General features: G+C 39.4%; 1 protein-coding gene across 1 annotated transcript; it reads right to left on the bottom strand.

Annotated features, from left to right (window-relative positions):
* Positions 1-498: 498 nt before the first annotated feature.
* On the bottom strand, positions 499-19,215 carry pkp2 (plakophilin 2). The gene is made up of 14 exons (XM_017716394.2): positions 19,170-19,215; positions 14,461-14,861; positions 13,999-14,057; positions 13,142-13,749; positions 11,855-11,990; positions 11,476-11,683; positions 6,209-6,386; positions 5,942-6,059; positions 5,567-5,737; positions 5,186-5,362; positions 3,235-3,388; positions 2,812-3,001; positions 848-935; positions 499-728 (listed from the first exon to the last, which is right to left on the bottom strand). The coding sequence occupies exons 2-14, from the start codon at positions 14,663-14,665 to the stop codon at positions 660-662; spliced, it is 2,361 nt and encodes a 786-aa protein (XP_017571883.1). The 5' UTR covers positions 14,666-14,861; positions 19,170-19,215; the 3' UTR covers positions 499-659.
* Positions 19,216-19,218: the final 3 nt, after the last annotated feature.

Consider the following 19,218-nt stretch of genomic DNA (forward strand, 5'->3'; position numbering starts at 1 on the left):
TCTGATTGGCTGATCTGTACTGCTGCTTATTCAAAAAGCAGTCCTGGCTGAACTTCTTATAAGTTCAGTGTGAGTGGGCATGGCTAAAATGCTGTAGGCTGGGTTGGACAAATTGTAAATGTATTTTTGTGATGTCACAAAGACAGTAAAGTCAAAACAGGCTATTTTTGCAGCTTTGTTTCAATACATGGACTGTATGGAGGGCTGTGAATTATGCTTATTATAACTTAGTGATACTTGTTTATGTATTACATCAGTGACAAAAGTTTGTTTTTCCATGATATGGACCCTTTAAATAAAGAATGAGTAAGATCATTAGTAACCACGTTTTTTATTCATCAATACGTTTGTTTCATTTGTGAAACTTTAATGCATATCAGGGGAGGCAACATGCAACAGTGTGAATAGAACCAGACTGGAGGCTGAATATTTGTTTAAAAGTTGTTTAATAATAAAAAAAATAAAAAATAAAAAACAAGATAGCAAATAGATGGAAAAACATCATAAGATGCTACAATTATAAAAAATATTAAATAAAAATGACATTTTCACTTGCACACAGAAGACCTTTCCAGATTAGTTTCCAAGCTTTAAAAGTTTTAGGTTTTGTTTTTTAGTTTAAGTGTTTCTTTTGTAATCCTCCTGTTTTCCACTCGAGATCAGTCACGAGCAGAACTGACTGCCCTCACTGTTCTGCTGTTTATGAAGTCTGTCTTCCTATAACCAGCCTGCCACAGATCACAACAGAAGAAGTTATGGAATGTAATAGGTAGAGCAGCATCTACCTAATCTTATTTCAACTCATTTATACTTATAAACTTTACTGGACAATCAATCAAACACTGACCTTCCTGTAGCTCCCATGAAGCTCTGAATGTTTCCACAGAGTCTGCAGCAGGACACCAGCAGCCTGGCCAGCTCTCGTAGGTCCATTTCTACACCATGTCAAATAAGGAGAATAGAAGCTCTGGTCACATTTGTTAACTGATGGCCCAAACAGGACGATCAAAGAGTTCAGTCATATGCAAAAGTCTGGCCGCGCCTGGTCAAATGGTGTGTTTTGTTGATTTTGAGTGGAAATAATTATACAATTACTGTTTATTCGCTGAATTTAACACATTGGGGAAAAAACATAAAATTTACATTTATGGCATTTGGCTGACGCTCTTATCCAGAGCGTCCTATGATTTGATCATTTTACACAGGGAGGCCAAGGCGGTGTTAGGAGTCTTGCCCAAGGACTCTTATTGGTATAGTGTAGGGTGTTTGCCCAGGTGGGGATTGAACCCCAGTCTACAGTGTAGAAGACAGAGGTGTTAACCACTACACTAACCAACCAAAATGTGGCCTGTGCAAAAATTATGGCACAGTTTAGCCTTTACATTGAATTGAATTAAAGTTTGTAGAAAAACGTCACAGGTTTCCTGCAGAGGACTTATTTTCACGTAGAAAAGCAACAGAAACATCATTTGAACAGATGTTTTCAAACTTTTGCGTACACCTGTTTGTTTCCCCTGATTTTCTGCTAATTTTGTGCCTTGAATGTGTCCCTTCTAATGTCTCCAGCCTTGTTATGGACAGCAGTGGGTATTAATTAGTTTACTCAAGTAACAATACTTGTAATTATACTACTATAATTATGCTAATATTATAGTAATACTAACATTATAAAAATACTACTACTATCATACTAATAATACTTTTACTTCTACTCAAGTATATTAATGACTGAATGAAACTACATATTACTCTATATAGTTACATTTTAGCCATTCTTATTAGTTAATTATTCCTTTTTTGTGTATAATTTCACTGTGTTGTAGGTGACAACATCTGTACTGCTTTGTGACGGGTCACATGTCACTTTGCATTTAATTTTAGGCTGACAGAATCCCCAAAATGAGAAGATCAGTACTTAAATATTCTGACCCAGTACTTTTATACTTCTACTCAAGTTGTATTTCGGGAAGATACTTTTACTTTTGTTATTATTTTACCCGAATATCAATACTTTTACCTGAGCATTGATTTAGGCTACTCTGCCCACCTCTGGTTGTTGGGATAATTACACTGTGAGAATTCTGTTTAAAAGTTTTCAGAGGCACTAAAAGCTATAATCCAAACATGTTGCTAGAGAGTGAAAAATGCTATAGACACGTATTGATCTGGAGAGGCTTCTGAGGTCCTTTGTTAGGCTCAGAATCAGAAATATTGGGCAATATGCCAAAAACATCATATCTTGACAACTTTCGTAATACATGATATGAATCAAGATATTTTGACACTAGTAGTGCTACAATGAACAAAAACTGCCAATATTCTTAAACATTATCCACGATGTGCTGAGAAGAATGTATTATTTATCATGATAATGATAGAATAGTGTCATATTGCCCACCTCGAACAGCAAGTCTCCTCAGCATCAATACTAGTAACACACTCTTGAACAATCTCTCTGTGCTTTATGTGACTAAAGCTCAAATAATGCTCTTATGGTTGACCACAGTAATTTCACACTAGTGGTAAAACAGGAAGAAGTGTCATGCTTTAAGGGTGTTTTCATATGTCAGGGCCTGATAGGACTTGTAATCACTCAAGGAAGCAGGATATCTGTCCATGTTACAGGAGAATTTCACACCAAAATGTAAGACTGATTCATCAGCTGGTTTTGGAACAAAGTAGCCCTAACATTTCAGTACTAAACCCCACTTAGATGCAGGGACAGGTTCTGAAGCTGGCTGTGCATGTTTTATCTACAACAGCATAATTCTACGGCAACATGATACTTATGGTAACAGAGTGATTGGGTACCTGTGGTCTCTGGTGCTGATTTTGATGATCTTGGGTAGCACCCCCTGGTTCAGAGCGGCACTAGCGTTCTGTACAGAAGCTTGGCTCAGGTTGTTGAGAATTTGACAGATTGACGTGGCCATCACAAGCTGTCCTGTGTTTGTGTAAGTCGTGGGAAGTATGGCTACCAGCTCCGGCAACACCTGTTTAACTAGTCAAGATCCAAACAACATTATTAGAACAAGCTTAAGTGGAAATTAAACGGAAAGCACGGTTGTTTTATAATTGCTTTCCTAGCAAAATGGAAAAACTAAAGAAACTCTAACTCACATCAGAATGTGAAGCAAAAGCACTGACAGCAAAAGAGCCTGATGTGTTCATTTTAATCATCTGTTTTTTTAAACCATGGACTGTATGTGACAGTAATGTTGGTGAGATACTCACTGATGTCTGAGTAGAGTTCTTTGTAGCGGGACAGGTTTTTGAGCAGACTCAGGGAGACCCTCCTCACTTCTTCCTCTCCCTCCTGGAGCATCTTCTTTACCTGCTGCAGGCCGTTCTCTCTCAGCACTATGATGTGGGCTACAGCTTGCGACACCTGAGGGGCATGTTGGAAATGATTACCTTTGAAATACAATATGATTGCAGATCAGGTAGCATCAAAACACCAATTCACATTACAAGGATCTGCAGTACTGTACAGAAGTCAGAGACCACCACTTTGTTTATTCAATTTCTTTAGTAAAAACAGCCAATCAACACAAATTATTCATTTTTCAGTGTCAGAAAAAAGGAGGAAATATACATTTTACAGAAATAAACACCTTACGTTGTCCAACCTACCTTTCATACAACTCATACAACCGTGTTTTCCAACAAAAGGTTTTCCCGGAGTTCTCACTAACATCATGTTCCCCCTTCAGACAATAACATTCACATGAGCAACTACCCAAATACACCTTAACAGCCCTGCAAATTCCTAGCTAAAGCTACTAGAGAAGATATTTCTGAGGAGACTAGATAAAAGACAATCCACTTACATAAAGAGGGAAATAATGAAAATCTAGGAGTTTCTAAAACTGGAGTACAAAAATGATTAAAAGATACAGAGACAATAGACTCCTCACACCTCATATACACAATACTTAATAAGCCTTCATCTCTGAGAGGGAGAAGAAAATCAAGCTCCACTCTTTCTTCAGATTTGAAAAAATCCACAGCTGTTTCTGTCCATCCTTCCACTGTAACAAGAACAACTCAGCACTGAGTCTGAAAGGATGTGTAGCTGTAAAGAAGCCATAACTGATAAAAAGCAAATAGACAAAACAAAGAAAATCTGCATTACAACAATGAAACTGGTCAACTATAATGCAATTTTATGGACTGATGAGTCTAAACTGTAAAAGCAACCAACTTCAAAGTCTGAACTTTGGAGGTGTGGAAAATATCCCTGTAGATTTCTTTTCAAAAACTGAAAGCATGGCTTTTAAAAGGAATGGAAGTGGTAATAAAGGCAAATACTGAGCTAAACACTGTAAATGTGATATTACATTTAATTGTTCAGGCTTCTGTGTTATTTCATGTTAAATATATGTTTTCTGCTTTTTTCCTAACATTGAAAAATGACAAACGTATAATAATGTAACAGTAAATAATGGTCATTTTCATTGGAAATCAAATAAACAAAAGGCTGGTCTCTAATTTTTGTATAGTACTGTTGCTGCATTTCTTAAATACTTCTAACATTTTCTTCAGTCTTCTGTGTGACCATAAATGTAAAATATTTAACGTGTGATGTGGAAAACATCAAAATAGTTTCACTATTTTGTAATAAAACGTTTAGTTAATATCCAACATTAAAGTGGCTCAACTGGCTCAGTCAATGTAAACAGCAACGTGTACAGGTATTTGATTTCCTCCTTAAAGTGCTACTTCAGTGTTTTTCAGTCTGGAACATCTGCACACTGGCTTCTATTGCAAGTGTGTTTTGAGACAACAAGTTTTTTCTTTTTTTCATAGAGTTAAAATTCTTGTCCATCGTAATCACTCATATCATCTCTGTCTAAAGAAAAACAAGTATCTCCAAAATAGTAGCTCTACAATAGAAAGCAAAAACATTATTTACTTTCAGTGTAAGTTAATGTGACAATAATTTATTCAAAGTGATTTTGTCAATTCATCAGTAATATTTCACACAAACAAAAAAACTAAAATTGGGGATACATGTTTTTGGACAGCGATGATATGGTACAGATGTCGCAGGTGAAGATAAGGCTGAAAAATAATGATGTGTTCTATGAATGAAGGAAAAAAAACTTGTATCTGTTATTGTGGTCCCCAATAAATATGTGCAGACATCCAGGGCTCAGTGAATTCATTTTATAACTGACGTTACCCCTCCGGTGCTTGCTGTGAGGTTCTGCATGGCTCCTATGGATGCCTCCTGTGTCAGCTGGCGGTTGCTAATGGCAACAAGGGACAGATACATGCGAATGGTAATGGCACTCCACAGCCACTCAGCACCTCGAGGGTTTCCCTTTTCTTCCAGCAGGGGGCAGTCTGACTCCTCATGCTGAAATGACCACCAGTAGGGGTGAGAACAGCAACACGTTTGTATTACCAGTTATTTACACAAGCATATGTGTCAAGTCACAAAGTAACAGTTAGGTTTTTAAGCTTATAAGAATGATAATAATAATAATTAAATCAATACAGTTGGTTCAACTGTGTTTTCAGTGAATCTAGAAACGAACACATTTGAAATAAAATGACTTACATTGTCTGTTTCAGCGATTTTGGCACTCCTGATACTGAAGCAGCCAGGTTTGTGGGTCTCAAGCGTAAGACTCTGTCTGGACTCCTGCAGCACTGGCCTGAGTGCTTCAGGAAGCTCAGATTCAAACTGATAAGTCAGGTTATGCAGGATGCACACGCAGTTTTCTAAAGCCTAAAAAAGAGAGACAAAACAATAGCATTCATATTCACCACAGATGGAAGAACGTTTGGCAGGCAGTCCAAATAGCCTCTCTGTGGCTTCTATTCAAAAATTTCAATGTCATTAGAAAAAAAAAATTTCCTGCAGTTTACAGTAAACAAGATTAAACAGGGTCAAAGTTTGAAGCGTCAAATAACGTGAACATAATAAGGATACCTTATCATCAGGTTTATAATCTGCAATGGTTCCACGCACATAATAAACAAGAGCGTCGATGAGACCGTTGCAGTCTCTCATGGTTTTACGTCCGTTTGGACCAGCTGAACTTATATTCCTAAAAACCAAATACAAAAGAGCACTCAAATGCATCACTTATATATTCTATAAATGCATTGAGAGAGATTTGCATATTCACAGCATAATTGCCAAAAGCTATTTATATATATATACTTTCTGTATGTCATTAGTGGAGGTTCGTCATACCTCAGGCAGCCTGTAGCATTAAGGAAAACCTCAGGATCAGCCAGCAGCTCCAGTTTGGGGTGTTCCCCCTCTGAGATACCTGAACAGGGCACCAGCACGGTGTCAGTGAGCGGTTTTACTGCGTCTCTGCACAGCTGCTCCTTCAGCATGTCGTGAGAGGAGAGATTCCACAGCAGCCCTGATGGGAAAGTCAACATTTAAAGGCTTGAAAGGGAATATTATTGATTTCTCAAAATGCCTACTTAACTGTTCATCGTTCAGATGTAAACAATTTTATTTAAAATGATTTTATGTGAAACTCTCCTTTCCAGATCAACTGACTGACAGAATTGTTTACAGCTGTGGTGATAGGAACCAGACGTCTGAAGAGTTTAATGCCACTGAAAGCTGCCTTGCAGAGATGTATTCCATAAATTGGTTATGAATCCATTATCTTATGTTTGAGATTGTTTCAGCACAGCTTTGAGAAGTTTTTACCTAAAACAGAAAGGAGTGGTACACGCAGAATGCTGTAAGGCAAAGCCCAAAGTAACACACCTTTTTCAGATTTTACCATCGTCTGCATTAAATATAAAAACTCAGAAGACATGAGTAGATCAGACTGGATTGTAAATAAAATGCCTATGTTTGTGTTGTAGACATTGTGACCAACCATAGAACTAAGAGAAATTTTGAAAAACAGGTGGAATTCCCCTTTAAAAAGACACCACCAGCCAGCTCCAGCAGAAACTACCACCTGGACTCATGGAACCACCAAAGATCTGCACAAACTGATATTTTAAAAGTTACATACAACATGCACACATTTTGCACCGCAGCTATGAGGCTAACAAATAATGGAAGCTTATGGTGACCAATTAGCACACCTAAATCATCAAACACTTTCATCGCATCAAATCGCATCGATTTATGTGGACAAAAATATAAAAACAGTAGCAGAAGCCACCTTGAAGGCTGAGTTCATCTGTACATTATTCATTTTTTAAGGGTGTATGCAAACGTTTGGGCGCCTAGTTTCTAGGTGGAACTAAATACACATCAGTACAGACATAAAATTCCTATTTATTTGCTGAACAGAACACGCTGGAAAAATAAAAACAAAGTGTGGTCTGTACAGAAGTTACTGCACATTTCGACTTTTACATTTTTTCGCAATGTGTTCAAATCTAAATCATGCCCTAAAAATGACAGAAAAATAGCATGTGAGTGTTCTCTGTGGAGAAAATCAACAAAACGTGCCACTTGACTGCAGTGTTTAAAGCATGCGTACAACTCTAAACAACAGCTTGTCACGTCATGTCAGAAGCCAGATAGGCAAGTCTATGTGCGCATATTAACATGCACACGTGCAATTTAGGAGTGCGGTTTAGACGATGCTAACTGGCACGGCACAATCTTGCATTACTTGTTAGGGTCAGGAGGAGAACTGTGTAAGAACTGTGTAAACATGTCTGGATTGTTGCCAAACTGATCTAGTCCTTTCATTCTTGTCAATCAGTTCAGGTATCAAGCAAAACAGACAAAAACAAATTAGGGTGCACAAATTCATTTTAGCCACTTACGCTGGCCAAACCAAACAGCCTGAATATCAATCACTGATTTTCAGCAAAATCCACTGATCTACAGAATGTGCAGTTAAAATAAATCAGCAAAACGCTGGTATGAACCCTTCACCCTGTATCAGCTAACAGTAATCCCCGAACAGAGAGTTAAACACTGCTAGCGGTAATTATGGAGGACAGACGGGCTTCTAAGGCAGTGGGATCAGCGGGCATCCTGTGGTGCTTCTGGGCTGCTGTGCAGGGCTATAATTCTGAACCTTAGCTTGGACGTTGTGAGGAGCACGCTCTTTTGAAGCTCGGACTGCAAGGATTAGACATTTGTATTTGATACCTGTTGTGACTCGAAGCCGGATAATCTGACAGAAGTATAACATGAAAAAATGTGCTCAACTGGAGCAGCGGCATTCTTTATGTCCTCTGCTGTATATGGAAGAAGACCCAGTAGTAAAAGTGCAGTAGTCCAACCTTTAGATGAGGATTTGAGCAGTACGGGTGGCCAGCAATGGTTGAGATATTTTAGAAGAACACAGAGCACAATCCTGTATAAAGTAATAAGCTGCTCAGAGAAGCAGATAGCCTTTCAAGACAACTTATTCTTTGCACACGTGCACAATGAATGGATGAACCCAGAACAGCAGTCAACAGCATTCGGCATCCAGGCAATCTTGTTCATATTTATACTGACTTGACGTGATGTCTAGAAGTGAGTGTGTCTACTAAGATACACTCCAAAGTGTATTATCGCTCTCTACAAATTGTTTTTTTTATGCTCATGACATTTAATGAAATTTTAGTTTACAATAAACTGCATTAGAAAAAACTGATAAACAACGTAATAGTCTATTTTATTCACTGTATTCAGTTATTAAAGTTCTAGCCTAAAGTGGATAAATCAGCTATCTTGCTGTCTAGATCCTGACTGATGATGGAAACAGCTTGAGCTCAAATAAACAAACATTACTCACTGCTGCCCTCTATAGGTGTAATTAACAAACGTCAAATAAACAAACATTACTCACTGCTGCCCTCTATAGGTGTAATTAACAAACGTCAAATAAACAAACATTACTCACTGCTGCCCTCTATAGGTGTAATTAACAAACGTCAAATAAACAAACATTACTCACTGCTGCCCTCTAAAGGTGTTATTAACAAACATCAAATAAACAAACATTACTCACTGCTGCTCTCTAAAGGTGTTATTAACAAAAGTCAAATAAACAAACATTACTCACTGCTGATCTCTAAAGGTGTTATTAACAAACGTCAAATAAACAAACATTACTCACTGCTGATCTCTAAAGGTGTTATTAACAAACATCAAATAAACAAACATTACTCACTGCTGATCTCTAAAGCTGTTATTAACAAACGTCAAATAAACAAACATTACTCACTGCTGATCTCTAAAGCTGTTATTAACAAACGTCAAATAAACAAACATTACTCACTGCTGATCTCTAAAGGTGTTATTAACAAACATCAAATAAACAAACATTACTCACTGCTGATCTCTAAAGGTGTTATTAACAAACGTCAAATAAACAAACATTACTGACTGCTGATCTCTAAAGGTGTTATTAACAAAAGTCAAATAAACAAACATTACTCACTGCTGACCTCTAAAGGTGTAATTAACAAACGTCAAATAAACAAACATTACTCACCGCTGATCTCTAAAGGTGTTATTAACAAACATCAAATAAACAAACATTACTCACTGCTGATCTCTAAAGGTGATATTAACAAACATCAAATAAACAAACATTACTGACTGCTGATCTCTAAAGGTGTTATTAACAAACATCAAATAAACAAACATTACTCACTGCTGATCTCTAAAGCTGTTATTAACAAACGTCAAATAAACAAACATTACTCACTGCTGATCTCTAAAGGTGTTATTAACAAACATCAAATAAACAAACATTACTCACTGCTGATCTCTAAAGCTGTTATTAACAAACGTCAAATAAACAAACATTACTCACTGCTGATCTCTAAAGGTGTTATTAACAAACATCAAATAAACAAACATTACTCACTGCTGATCTCTAAAGGTGTTATTAACAAACATCAAATAAACAAACATTACTCACTGCTGATCTCTAAAGGTGTTATTAACAAACATCAAATAAACAAACATTACTCACTGCTGATCTCTAAAGGTGTTATTAACAAACATCAAATAAACAAACATTACTCACTGCTGATCTCTAAAGGTGTTATTAACAAACATCAAATAAACAAACATTACTCACTGCTGATCTCTAAAGGTGATATTAACAAACATCAAATAAACAAACATTACTCACTGCTGACCTCTAAAGGTGATATTAACAAACATCAAATAAACAAACATTACTCACTGCTGATCTCTAAAGGTGATATTAACAAACGTCAAATAAACAAACATTACTCACTGCTGATCTCTAAAGCTGTTATTAACAAAAGTCAAATAAACAAACATTACTCACTGCTGATCTCTAAAGGTGTTATTAACAAACGTCAAATAAACAAACATTACTCACTGCTGACCTCTAAAGGTGTAATTAACAAACGTCAAATAAACAAACATTACTCACTGCTGCTCTCTAAAGGTGATATTAACAAACATCAAATAAACAAACATTACTCACTGCTGATCTCTAAAGGTGATATTAACAAACATCAAATAAACAAACATTACTCACTGCTGATCTCTAAAGGTGTTATTAACAAACATCAAATAAACAAACATTACTCACTGCTGATCTCTAAAGGTGATATTAACAAACATCAAATAAACAAACATTACTCACTGCTGATCTCTAAAGGTGATATTAACAAACATCAAATAAACAAACATTACTCACTGCTGATCTCTAAAGCTGTTATTAACAAACATCAAATAAACAAACATTACTCACTGCTGATCTCTAAAGGTGTTATTAACAAACGTCAAATAAACAAACATTACTCACTGCTGATCTCTAAAGGTGTTATTAACAAACATCAAATAAACAAACATTACTCACTGCTGATCTCTAAAGCTGTTATTAACAAAAGTCAAATAAACAAACATTACTCACTGCTGATCTCTAAAGGTGTTATTAACAAACGTCAAATAAACAAACATTACTCACTGCTGATCTCTAAAGGTGTTATTAACAAACATCAAATAAACAAACATTACTCACTGCTGATCTCTAAAGGTGTTATTAACAAACATCAAATAAACAAACATTACTCACTGCTGATCTCTAAAGGTGTTATTAACAAACGTCAAATAAACAAACATTACTCACTGCTGATCTCTAAAGCTGTTATTAACAAACATCAAATAAACAAACATTACTCACTGCTGACCTCTAAAGGTGTAATTAACAAACGTCAAATAAACAAACATTACTCACTGCTGATCTCTAAAGGTGTTATTAACAAACATCAAATAAACAAACATTACTCACTGCTGATCTCTAAAGGTGTTATTAACAAACTTTAAATAAATGTTATCACTGTGCTCTAAACTGTGCCTCAAACTAAAAACTCAATTCACGCGCTGTCTGTCATGTCATAAACATACGATAGTAAAAAGTAACAACCGTGGAAAATAATTGGAATCGGCTCAAATAATCATGTTCTGGTGATCACGTAATAATAGTGACTGGCGTATACTGTATGTAAAAATGTCTAAAAAACACATTTAAAAATCTGGTGACTGACCTGTGAGCTGTCGTCGCACCTCGATGTTTCGGTTTACACTGAGCAGGCGCAGGATCACAGCAACACCATCACAATCTTTCACCTCCATTTTGTTTTCTGTGCTCTCAAAGACAGCATTTCGGAGCGCTCCTGCGGCAGCCTGTTGCAGCTGTTCATCTTCAGAGTCCAGCAGCTTCAGCAGCTTTGGGATGCCACGCCTGTGCAACAGCTGAAGAAAGCACAGACGAGAGAATCTGAGGCTGTATTTCAGTCCAAAAACTCACCTCAGACAGCAATTCAGGATTTAAGAAATTTGGAAATGTTGAAATTTTAGTTCAATGAAGTTTAGTTTACTTGTACTGGGTTGAATTCAGCAGATTAGTAGGGCGATATTACTTACTGTTTTCTTAGCATCTGCACTGCTGTAGCACTGGTTTTGTATGAACTTCGCAGCAGTCAGCTGCCTTTCTGTGTTCTCCTGGGAAAGGTCACTCACAGCCGTCCTCATTGTCATCTCTGCGCCTCGCTTTCCCCGTCTGTCTCACACACACACACACACACACACACACACACACACACACACACACACACACACACACACACACACACATTTTCACTTTTTAAACAAAATATGTTTGATGTAGGTACATAAAGCCAAAATGTGTGGCTTAGCGTACATAAAGTCTTTGGTTGTTTTCTGGTCATCATTGGTCATAAAAAATAAGCTTTTTTGCTCAAACTATGAAATTGTCATCTGACCAACTTATTGTTTGTATTTTGTCTGATCTGTCTTTCAGTTTCATGGGGTAAATAAAGTGAGGCAGGTAAGGGTACTCACTCTGAATCTGAATGCTGCTGCTTCACCTGTACCAAAATGGTGTTGCATAACTATGAATGACTCATTGTGCTGAACTGCCAACTGCCTCTTACCTTCAGTGTAGCACTTTTTGAGTCATGTTATGTGAATCTGACTGAATTATTGAGAAATTTAAACTGAGAAATTTAAAACACCTGTTTGGCTCATTACAGAGTGAGTAATGTTTATAAGCTTGGCTAATAAACAGTGATTGAATGAAATGTGCTAGTGTGTTTCATGTGTTCATTTAACCAACACAGTAAGAACTCCAGGTTAAAAAAGGCTAATAAAATCAGCAGAAAATTTGGCTATTGGCCAACCAGGCTGTAAAGAAATTTGAAGTGGTCATACAAATGAATAATCAGTGCATCCTTAGTAATTTTATAATTAATACAACAATATAATAATGATACAATATGATATTCATTTACATTTATTATTTCCCAGTTGAGACGAGCAGAGAAAAGGTGGATTCTGAGCTTTCAAGTCGATCCCACATTTGTGGGTCTAAGGAGACATGGAGTTTACTATAATTTGAATCTGAGGAAAAGTTACTGTGAACAGGATAATTTTCCAGAAAGAAAAATCCCATTTCCCATTTTTTGTGATAAAAAACAGAAAAAGTCAGTGCACTCTCAAACCTGTCAATACAGAATGCAAATATAATTACGTCTAGAACTAGCAGTATAATTAACATGTAATTACATATAGGAATTCTGGATATAAATCAAATGTACTGCAAAATGACAAATAATTCTAAACTTATAATTGTAAACGACACAAAAAGGAAAAATGACTGATCTTTTTAAACAACAGGAGCTGAAGCCTTACTTTACGGTGTTAACCCTTGCTTGTTGCTTGGCCTCGGACTCTTCAGCCACTGCCACCCCGTTTGCGTACACCTCAGCGTTGAGCTGTGAAGCAGTCTGCGACGGGCGTCTGCTTGCTGTCTCTTGTAGCTCCCACCCTTCACGAAGCAGCCAGGACAGATCCTGAGACCCATGCAGCTCCTCTCTGGGCTGACTGAAAGATCTCTGCACCTGCTGCCTCTCCAAAAACATCTGATCTTCAGACCTGAAGGGGGTGATGTGTGGGCCCTCGGACAGGAAGACATCATCTAAAGGGTCATCCTCATAGATGGGCTTGCTGGGAAGCTGTAGCGTAGCAGACCTGCCCGACACGAACGGCCGAGTGCTCTTGAGCGTATCAGAGTGGGCATAGTGCTGTGAAGGGACAGTCGCCTGGAGATGGTCGGCAGAAAACACTGATCGCATCGCAGGCAGCGTAAAGGCTGAAGACCTCCAGCAGAAGCTCTTTCCAGACGAGCCATACCTTAACGTCCCATAGCCCGCATTAAACTGAGGGAGCTCCAGACTGGGCCAGTGAGAAACATCCACCCGTCTCACCGGCTTAATTGACTCTGAAGCAAAAGATGAGGCCTGTGGCAGAAACAAGTTCAAGACCATTTAAATCAGAGCCTTTAAAAATAGCTGACATTTGAATATTTGTAGGATTAGATCTCCTTGTATTCAAAGCGGTAGGATTACAGAATGAGATCTTATTTTATTCAAATAACTCTGGAGCTTTTCTGTTGGGCCATTCATCAGGAAATGTTCACGCAATGTAAATGTCAGCTGCTGTTTTCAAACGGTGTAAAAACGACAATCTTGAAAGGAAGACGGCTGTACCTTCACCTGACCATTTCTGTCTGGTGTGCTGGTTGCAAGATGGCCAATGGACAGGCTACCTGAGAAGAACAAAGAATCAGTTGAGCCACCAAAATATCATCATCAGCCTCACTCATTTGCACACTACTATGATTCTACATCCTCCTGCTTTGTTCCACACTTTCAATGATGCATGGGTGTGACAGCCTATGTCCTAAAACATGTGAAATAAATACACTATCCTCTCCAAAGCATCTTCATTAGCTATGTATATCCACAGGAGTTGGAACTCGCACTGTTGGATAAGAAAAGGGAACAAGACAAATCCAACCGACTAACAGGTGAGTTTAGGAGTACAGGAGTACAATAGGAGTACAGATAAAGTTTATTTTATAGGGATGCAGGCGCAGATAAAGCTTTTTATAGTCAGAAGCAGTCGAGGCAGAAGTGAGCTTTACACCGAAACCGATAGTCGTCGCTCACCTTTGAGAGCCGACCCCTTTCCTCTCCGGGAGAGAGTGAGCTGCTGCACTTGCTGCTCCACTCGGCAGCGCCGGTGGCTCACGGTGTGGGAGTCCGAGCGGGCGAGCCTGTCCTCGGACGGCAAGGCCAGACTCGAGTCGTCTGGTTTGACCGAACCCTGAAGGGACAGCACCGTCCTCATGTAGAGCGACTCCTCCGCTGCCATACCGTCCGTGTTTCTCTGAGGAAATCCGGCCACAAGCTCCCAGTCTTTGTGCGTCAGGTGTTTTTTTTTCCTTCCTTTTTTCTTTTAGGGCGTGGTCTCTGTAGCTCCTGGAGGGCGTGGTTGCAGACAATTGGAAGGTTGCTGTGACAACCAGAGGGCGTGGTTTCCAAAGCGTCACCTTGCGGCTCGTGTTGCTCTGTTGAAAGTAAACCTGTTGATCTGGGCTCGATATCAATAAACAGAGGGAGTGCAGCTACAGCCAGGCACTCAAACACTCTCAGTTCAATTAAACATTAACCCCAGAAAACAAGGGGAAGCAGCTACCATGTGGGGTCAGAGTAAAGCATGTAAAAGAAGAAATTGTTGGGCACTTACATTATTCCCTTTAGTGTGAGATGTGTGACCAACAGCAAAGCAGGCCAGGTGCTTCCATAATGTGTAACCTCACTAATAATGTCCTTTATAGCCAGGAAGATAGTCAGGTAAACAGACCCTTGTTGGTCTATGATACAGACAGTTGCACTAATTTGAAGGCAGGCCTGCATGGTAGTCATAATGTTGGCCATCAGGGGTCAGCACTGTGGAGCAGCGGAAATAAAGGACACATTCCAGCCAAATCAAACGTAAAGCATTTCAGCTGGAGTACTAAGGAGTACCACGTTTGGACTTTTAAATATTTTAACATAATTGTTCTATAATTATTCTTATAATTACAAAAAGACATGGATTCCAAATTATAAATGCACTACAGCTTTGCCACAGTGATCAGTCCAACGTATATGACTATGCCAGCCGTGATGTACAACCCCAGTAGAACATAGAACATATATCAGATGTTGAAAGGGAGACATTTTACCATTTCATGAAAAACATCAAACTCATTAAAACTTGAAAAAAAGTTGGGACGGGGCCGCTTCTCTGTCAGGGTCACAAGGGGTGCTGGAGCCTATCCCAGCAGTCATCGGGTGGAAGGCAGGGACAAACTGGACAGTCCATTGCAGGGCAGACAGACAGTTGCTCGCACACTCACACCCAGGCAATTTAGCATGTCCAATCAGCAAGACTACATGTCCAGAGAACGCGGAGGAAACCCACGCAGACACGAGGAGAACATGCAAACTCCACAAAGAGGGGACCCCGGTCACCTGGCCGGGGAATCAAACCCAGGTCCTCCTCGCTGTGAGGTGACAGCGCGACCCACTGCGCCACCGTGCCGCCCACCAATCAACGGAAAACCATGTCTAAAAATTGTTGAACAATTTCAGAAGAATGTTTCTAAATATAAAATTGCAAAGACTTTGGATATTCCACCATCTACAGTACATAATATCATCAAAAGATTCAGAGAATCTGGAGAAAATCCTGTAAACAAGGGACAAAGCCAACGATCAATATTGGATGCTTGTGATCTTCAGGCACTGAAAACAGGCATGATTCTGTACTGGAAATCACTGCATGGACACTTCCAGAAATCACTGTCTGTGAACACAGTTTGCCGCACAATCCACGAATACAAGTTAAAGTTGTATCATGCAAAGAAGAAACTATATGTCAACAGGATCCAGAAATGTCACCAACTTCTCTGGGCCAAAACTCTTTCAGGTGGAGGCAAAATGGAAAATTGTTCTGTGGTCAGATGAATCAAAATGTGAATGTCTTTTTGGAAACCAAAGACACCCTGTCCTGCAGACTCAAGAGCAGAGGGACCATCCAGCTTGTTATCAGCGCACAGTTCAAAAGCCTGCATCTCTGATGGTATGGGGCTGCATTAGCACCGATGGCATGGGCAGCTTACACATCTGAAAAAGCTCTATCAACTGAACAGTATACAGAGGTTTTAGAACAACATATGCTCCCATCCAGACAGTGTCTGATAAACCACATACTGCATCCATCACAACAGCATGTCTTCACAGAAGAAGACTCCAGGTCCTGAACTGGCCTGCAGTCCAGACCTTTCACCAATAGACAATATTTGATACACCATGAAATGAAAAATTCAGCAAAGAAGATCCAGGACTGTTGAGCATCTAGAATCATACATCAGACTAGAATGGGACAAAATTCCTCTCCCAAACCTCCAGTAATTGGTCTCCTCACTTCCCAGATAATTACCAACTGTTGTTAAAAGAAGAGGGGATGCTACACAACTTTTTTGAGATCTCACACACACACACACACACACACACACAAATATATATATATATACATACATATATATATATATATATATATATATATATATATTTTTTTTTTTTTTTTTTTTTTTTTCTTGTTAGATTTTTTTTTTGTATTTAAAGTCTATAAGGGAGCTACACACCTAAGATTTTCACTCACTTTCCATCTGTGTAAATGTGATGTGACAATAAATGTGATTTGATTTGATTTGATGCGTTGCTGCCATCAATTTCTAAATGAGTTGATATTTTTCATGAAATGGTAAAATGTCTTACGTTCAACATCTGATATGTGTATCTTCTATTGCAAATAAAATATGGGTCGATGCGATTTGCAAATCGTTGCATTCTCTTTTTAATGTATTCTGTTTTTATGTATTAATGTATTGGTCTTGGGATCCCTGCTGTATGTGGTGGATGGTCATCATCAGCCAGTGTGGTCATTGTCAGTCAGGATGGTCATCATCAATCTGGATGGTCATCATTATTCATCCATCCATCCATTGTCATCCACTTATCCGAGTACGGATCGCAGGGGCAGCAGTCTAAGCAAAGAGGCCCCGGCCTCCCTCTCCTCTGCCACCTCCTCCAGCTCTTCCAAAGGGATACCATGGCATTCCCAAGACAGTTGAGAGATATAATCCCTCCAACGTATCCTGGGTCTTCCCCGGAGTCTCCTCCCCATTGGAAATGTCTGGAACACTTCCCTAGGGAGGCATCCTGAGGCCATCCTTACCAGATGCACAAACCACCTCAAATGGCTTCTCTCAATGTGGAGGAGCAACGGCTCTACTCCGAGCCTCTCCGGAATTGCAGAGCTTCTCATCCTATCTTACATTTACATTTATGGCATTTGGCTGACACTCTTATCCAGAGCGACTTACAATTTGATCATTTTACACAGGTAGGCGAAGGTGGTGTTAGGAATCTTGCCCAAGGACTCTTATTGGTATAGTGTAGGGTGCTTACCCTGGTGGGGGATTGAACCCCAGTCTACAGTGTAGAAGGCAGAAGTGTTACCCACTACACTATCCCAACCTATCTCTAAGGGAGCACCCGGCAACCCTGCAGAGAAAGCTCATTTTGGCTGCTTGTAGCCGTGATCTTGTTCTTTTGGTCACTACCCAAAGCTCGTGACCACAGGTGAGAGTTGGAACATAGATTGACCGGTAAATTGACAGCTTCGCCTTCTGGCTCAGCTCTCTCTTCACAGTGATGGACCGGTATAGGGTCCGCATTACTGCAGATGCCGCACCAATCCTCCTGTCAACTTCTCGCTCCATCCTTCCTTCACTCGTGAGCAAAATCCCAAGATATCTAAACTCCTCCACTTGGGGCAAGAATTCACTGCTGACCTGGACAGAGCATGCCACCCTTTTTCGACTGAGGACGATGGTCTCAGATTTAGAGGTGCTGATTTTCATCCCAGCCACTTCACATTTGGCTGCAAATTGGTCCAGAGAGAGCTGGCAATCCTGGCCTGATAATGCCAACAGGACCACATCAGCAGCGAAAAGCAGACATGAAATCCTGAGGCCACCATACCGGGACACCCTCCGCCACTTGGCTGTTCCGAGAAATTCTGTCCATAAAAGTTACGAACAGAATCAGTGACAACGGACAGCTCTGGCGGAAGCCAACCCTAACTGGAAACCAATCTGACTTACTGCTGGCTATACGAACCAAGCTCCTCCTCCGTTTGTACAGGGACTGAATGGCCCGTAACAACGAGAGACTCTCCCTGTACACCCCGAGCACTCCCCACAGGATCCCCCGAGGGACGCAGTCGAATGCCTTCTCCAAATCCACAAAACACATGTGGACTTGTTGGGCAAACTCCTACGCACCCTCCAGGACCCTGGTGAGGATAAAAAGCTGGTCCAGTCCCTTTCTCCACGGCCAATATTATTCAGTATAATCATTATCAGTTATTCTGCTTAATATCAGTCAGGCTGGTCATTGTCAGTCAGAGCGGCCATCATTATTCCGTATGGTCATTGTAAGCCAGTCTAGTCGTTATTGGTCAGCGTAGTCATTATCAGTCATTGTGGTTATTGTCAGTCAGGATGCTCACCATCGGCCATTGTAATCATTACCCGTCTTTATGATAATTATCAGGTAATTTGGTCATGCATAGTCATTGTTAATCAGTATAGTCATCATTGATTAGTGTGGTCATTATCAGTCAGTGTGGCCATCATGACTCGAAGTGACCCTGATCAGTCTGTACGTTCACCAGTCTTCAATAACCGATGACCGTTTTTTTAATTTCTATATGGCTGAAAAAAATAAATGCTCTTTGTCTTTGCTCTTTTTTAGTTACTTACCCTTTTTGCCTAAGGTTCACGTGGAGACTCTAAATGGGCACTGGCATGG

The sequence above is a fragment of the Pygocentrus nattereri genome, chromosome 11 (genome assembly GCF_015220715.1).
Source record: "Pygocentrus nattereri isolate fPygNat1 chromosome 11, fPygNat1.pri, whole genome shotgun sequence".
Lineage (NCBI taxonomy): Eukaryota > Metazoa > Chordata > Actinopteri > Characiformes > Serrasalmidae > Pygocentrus > Pygocentrus nattereri.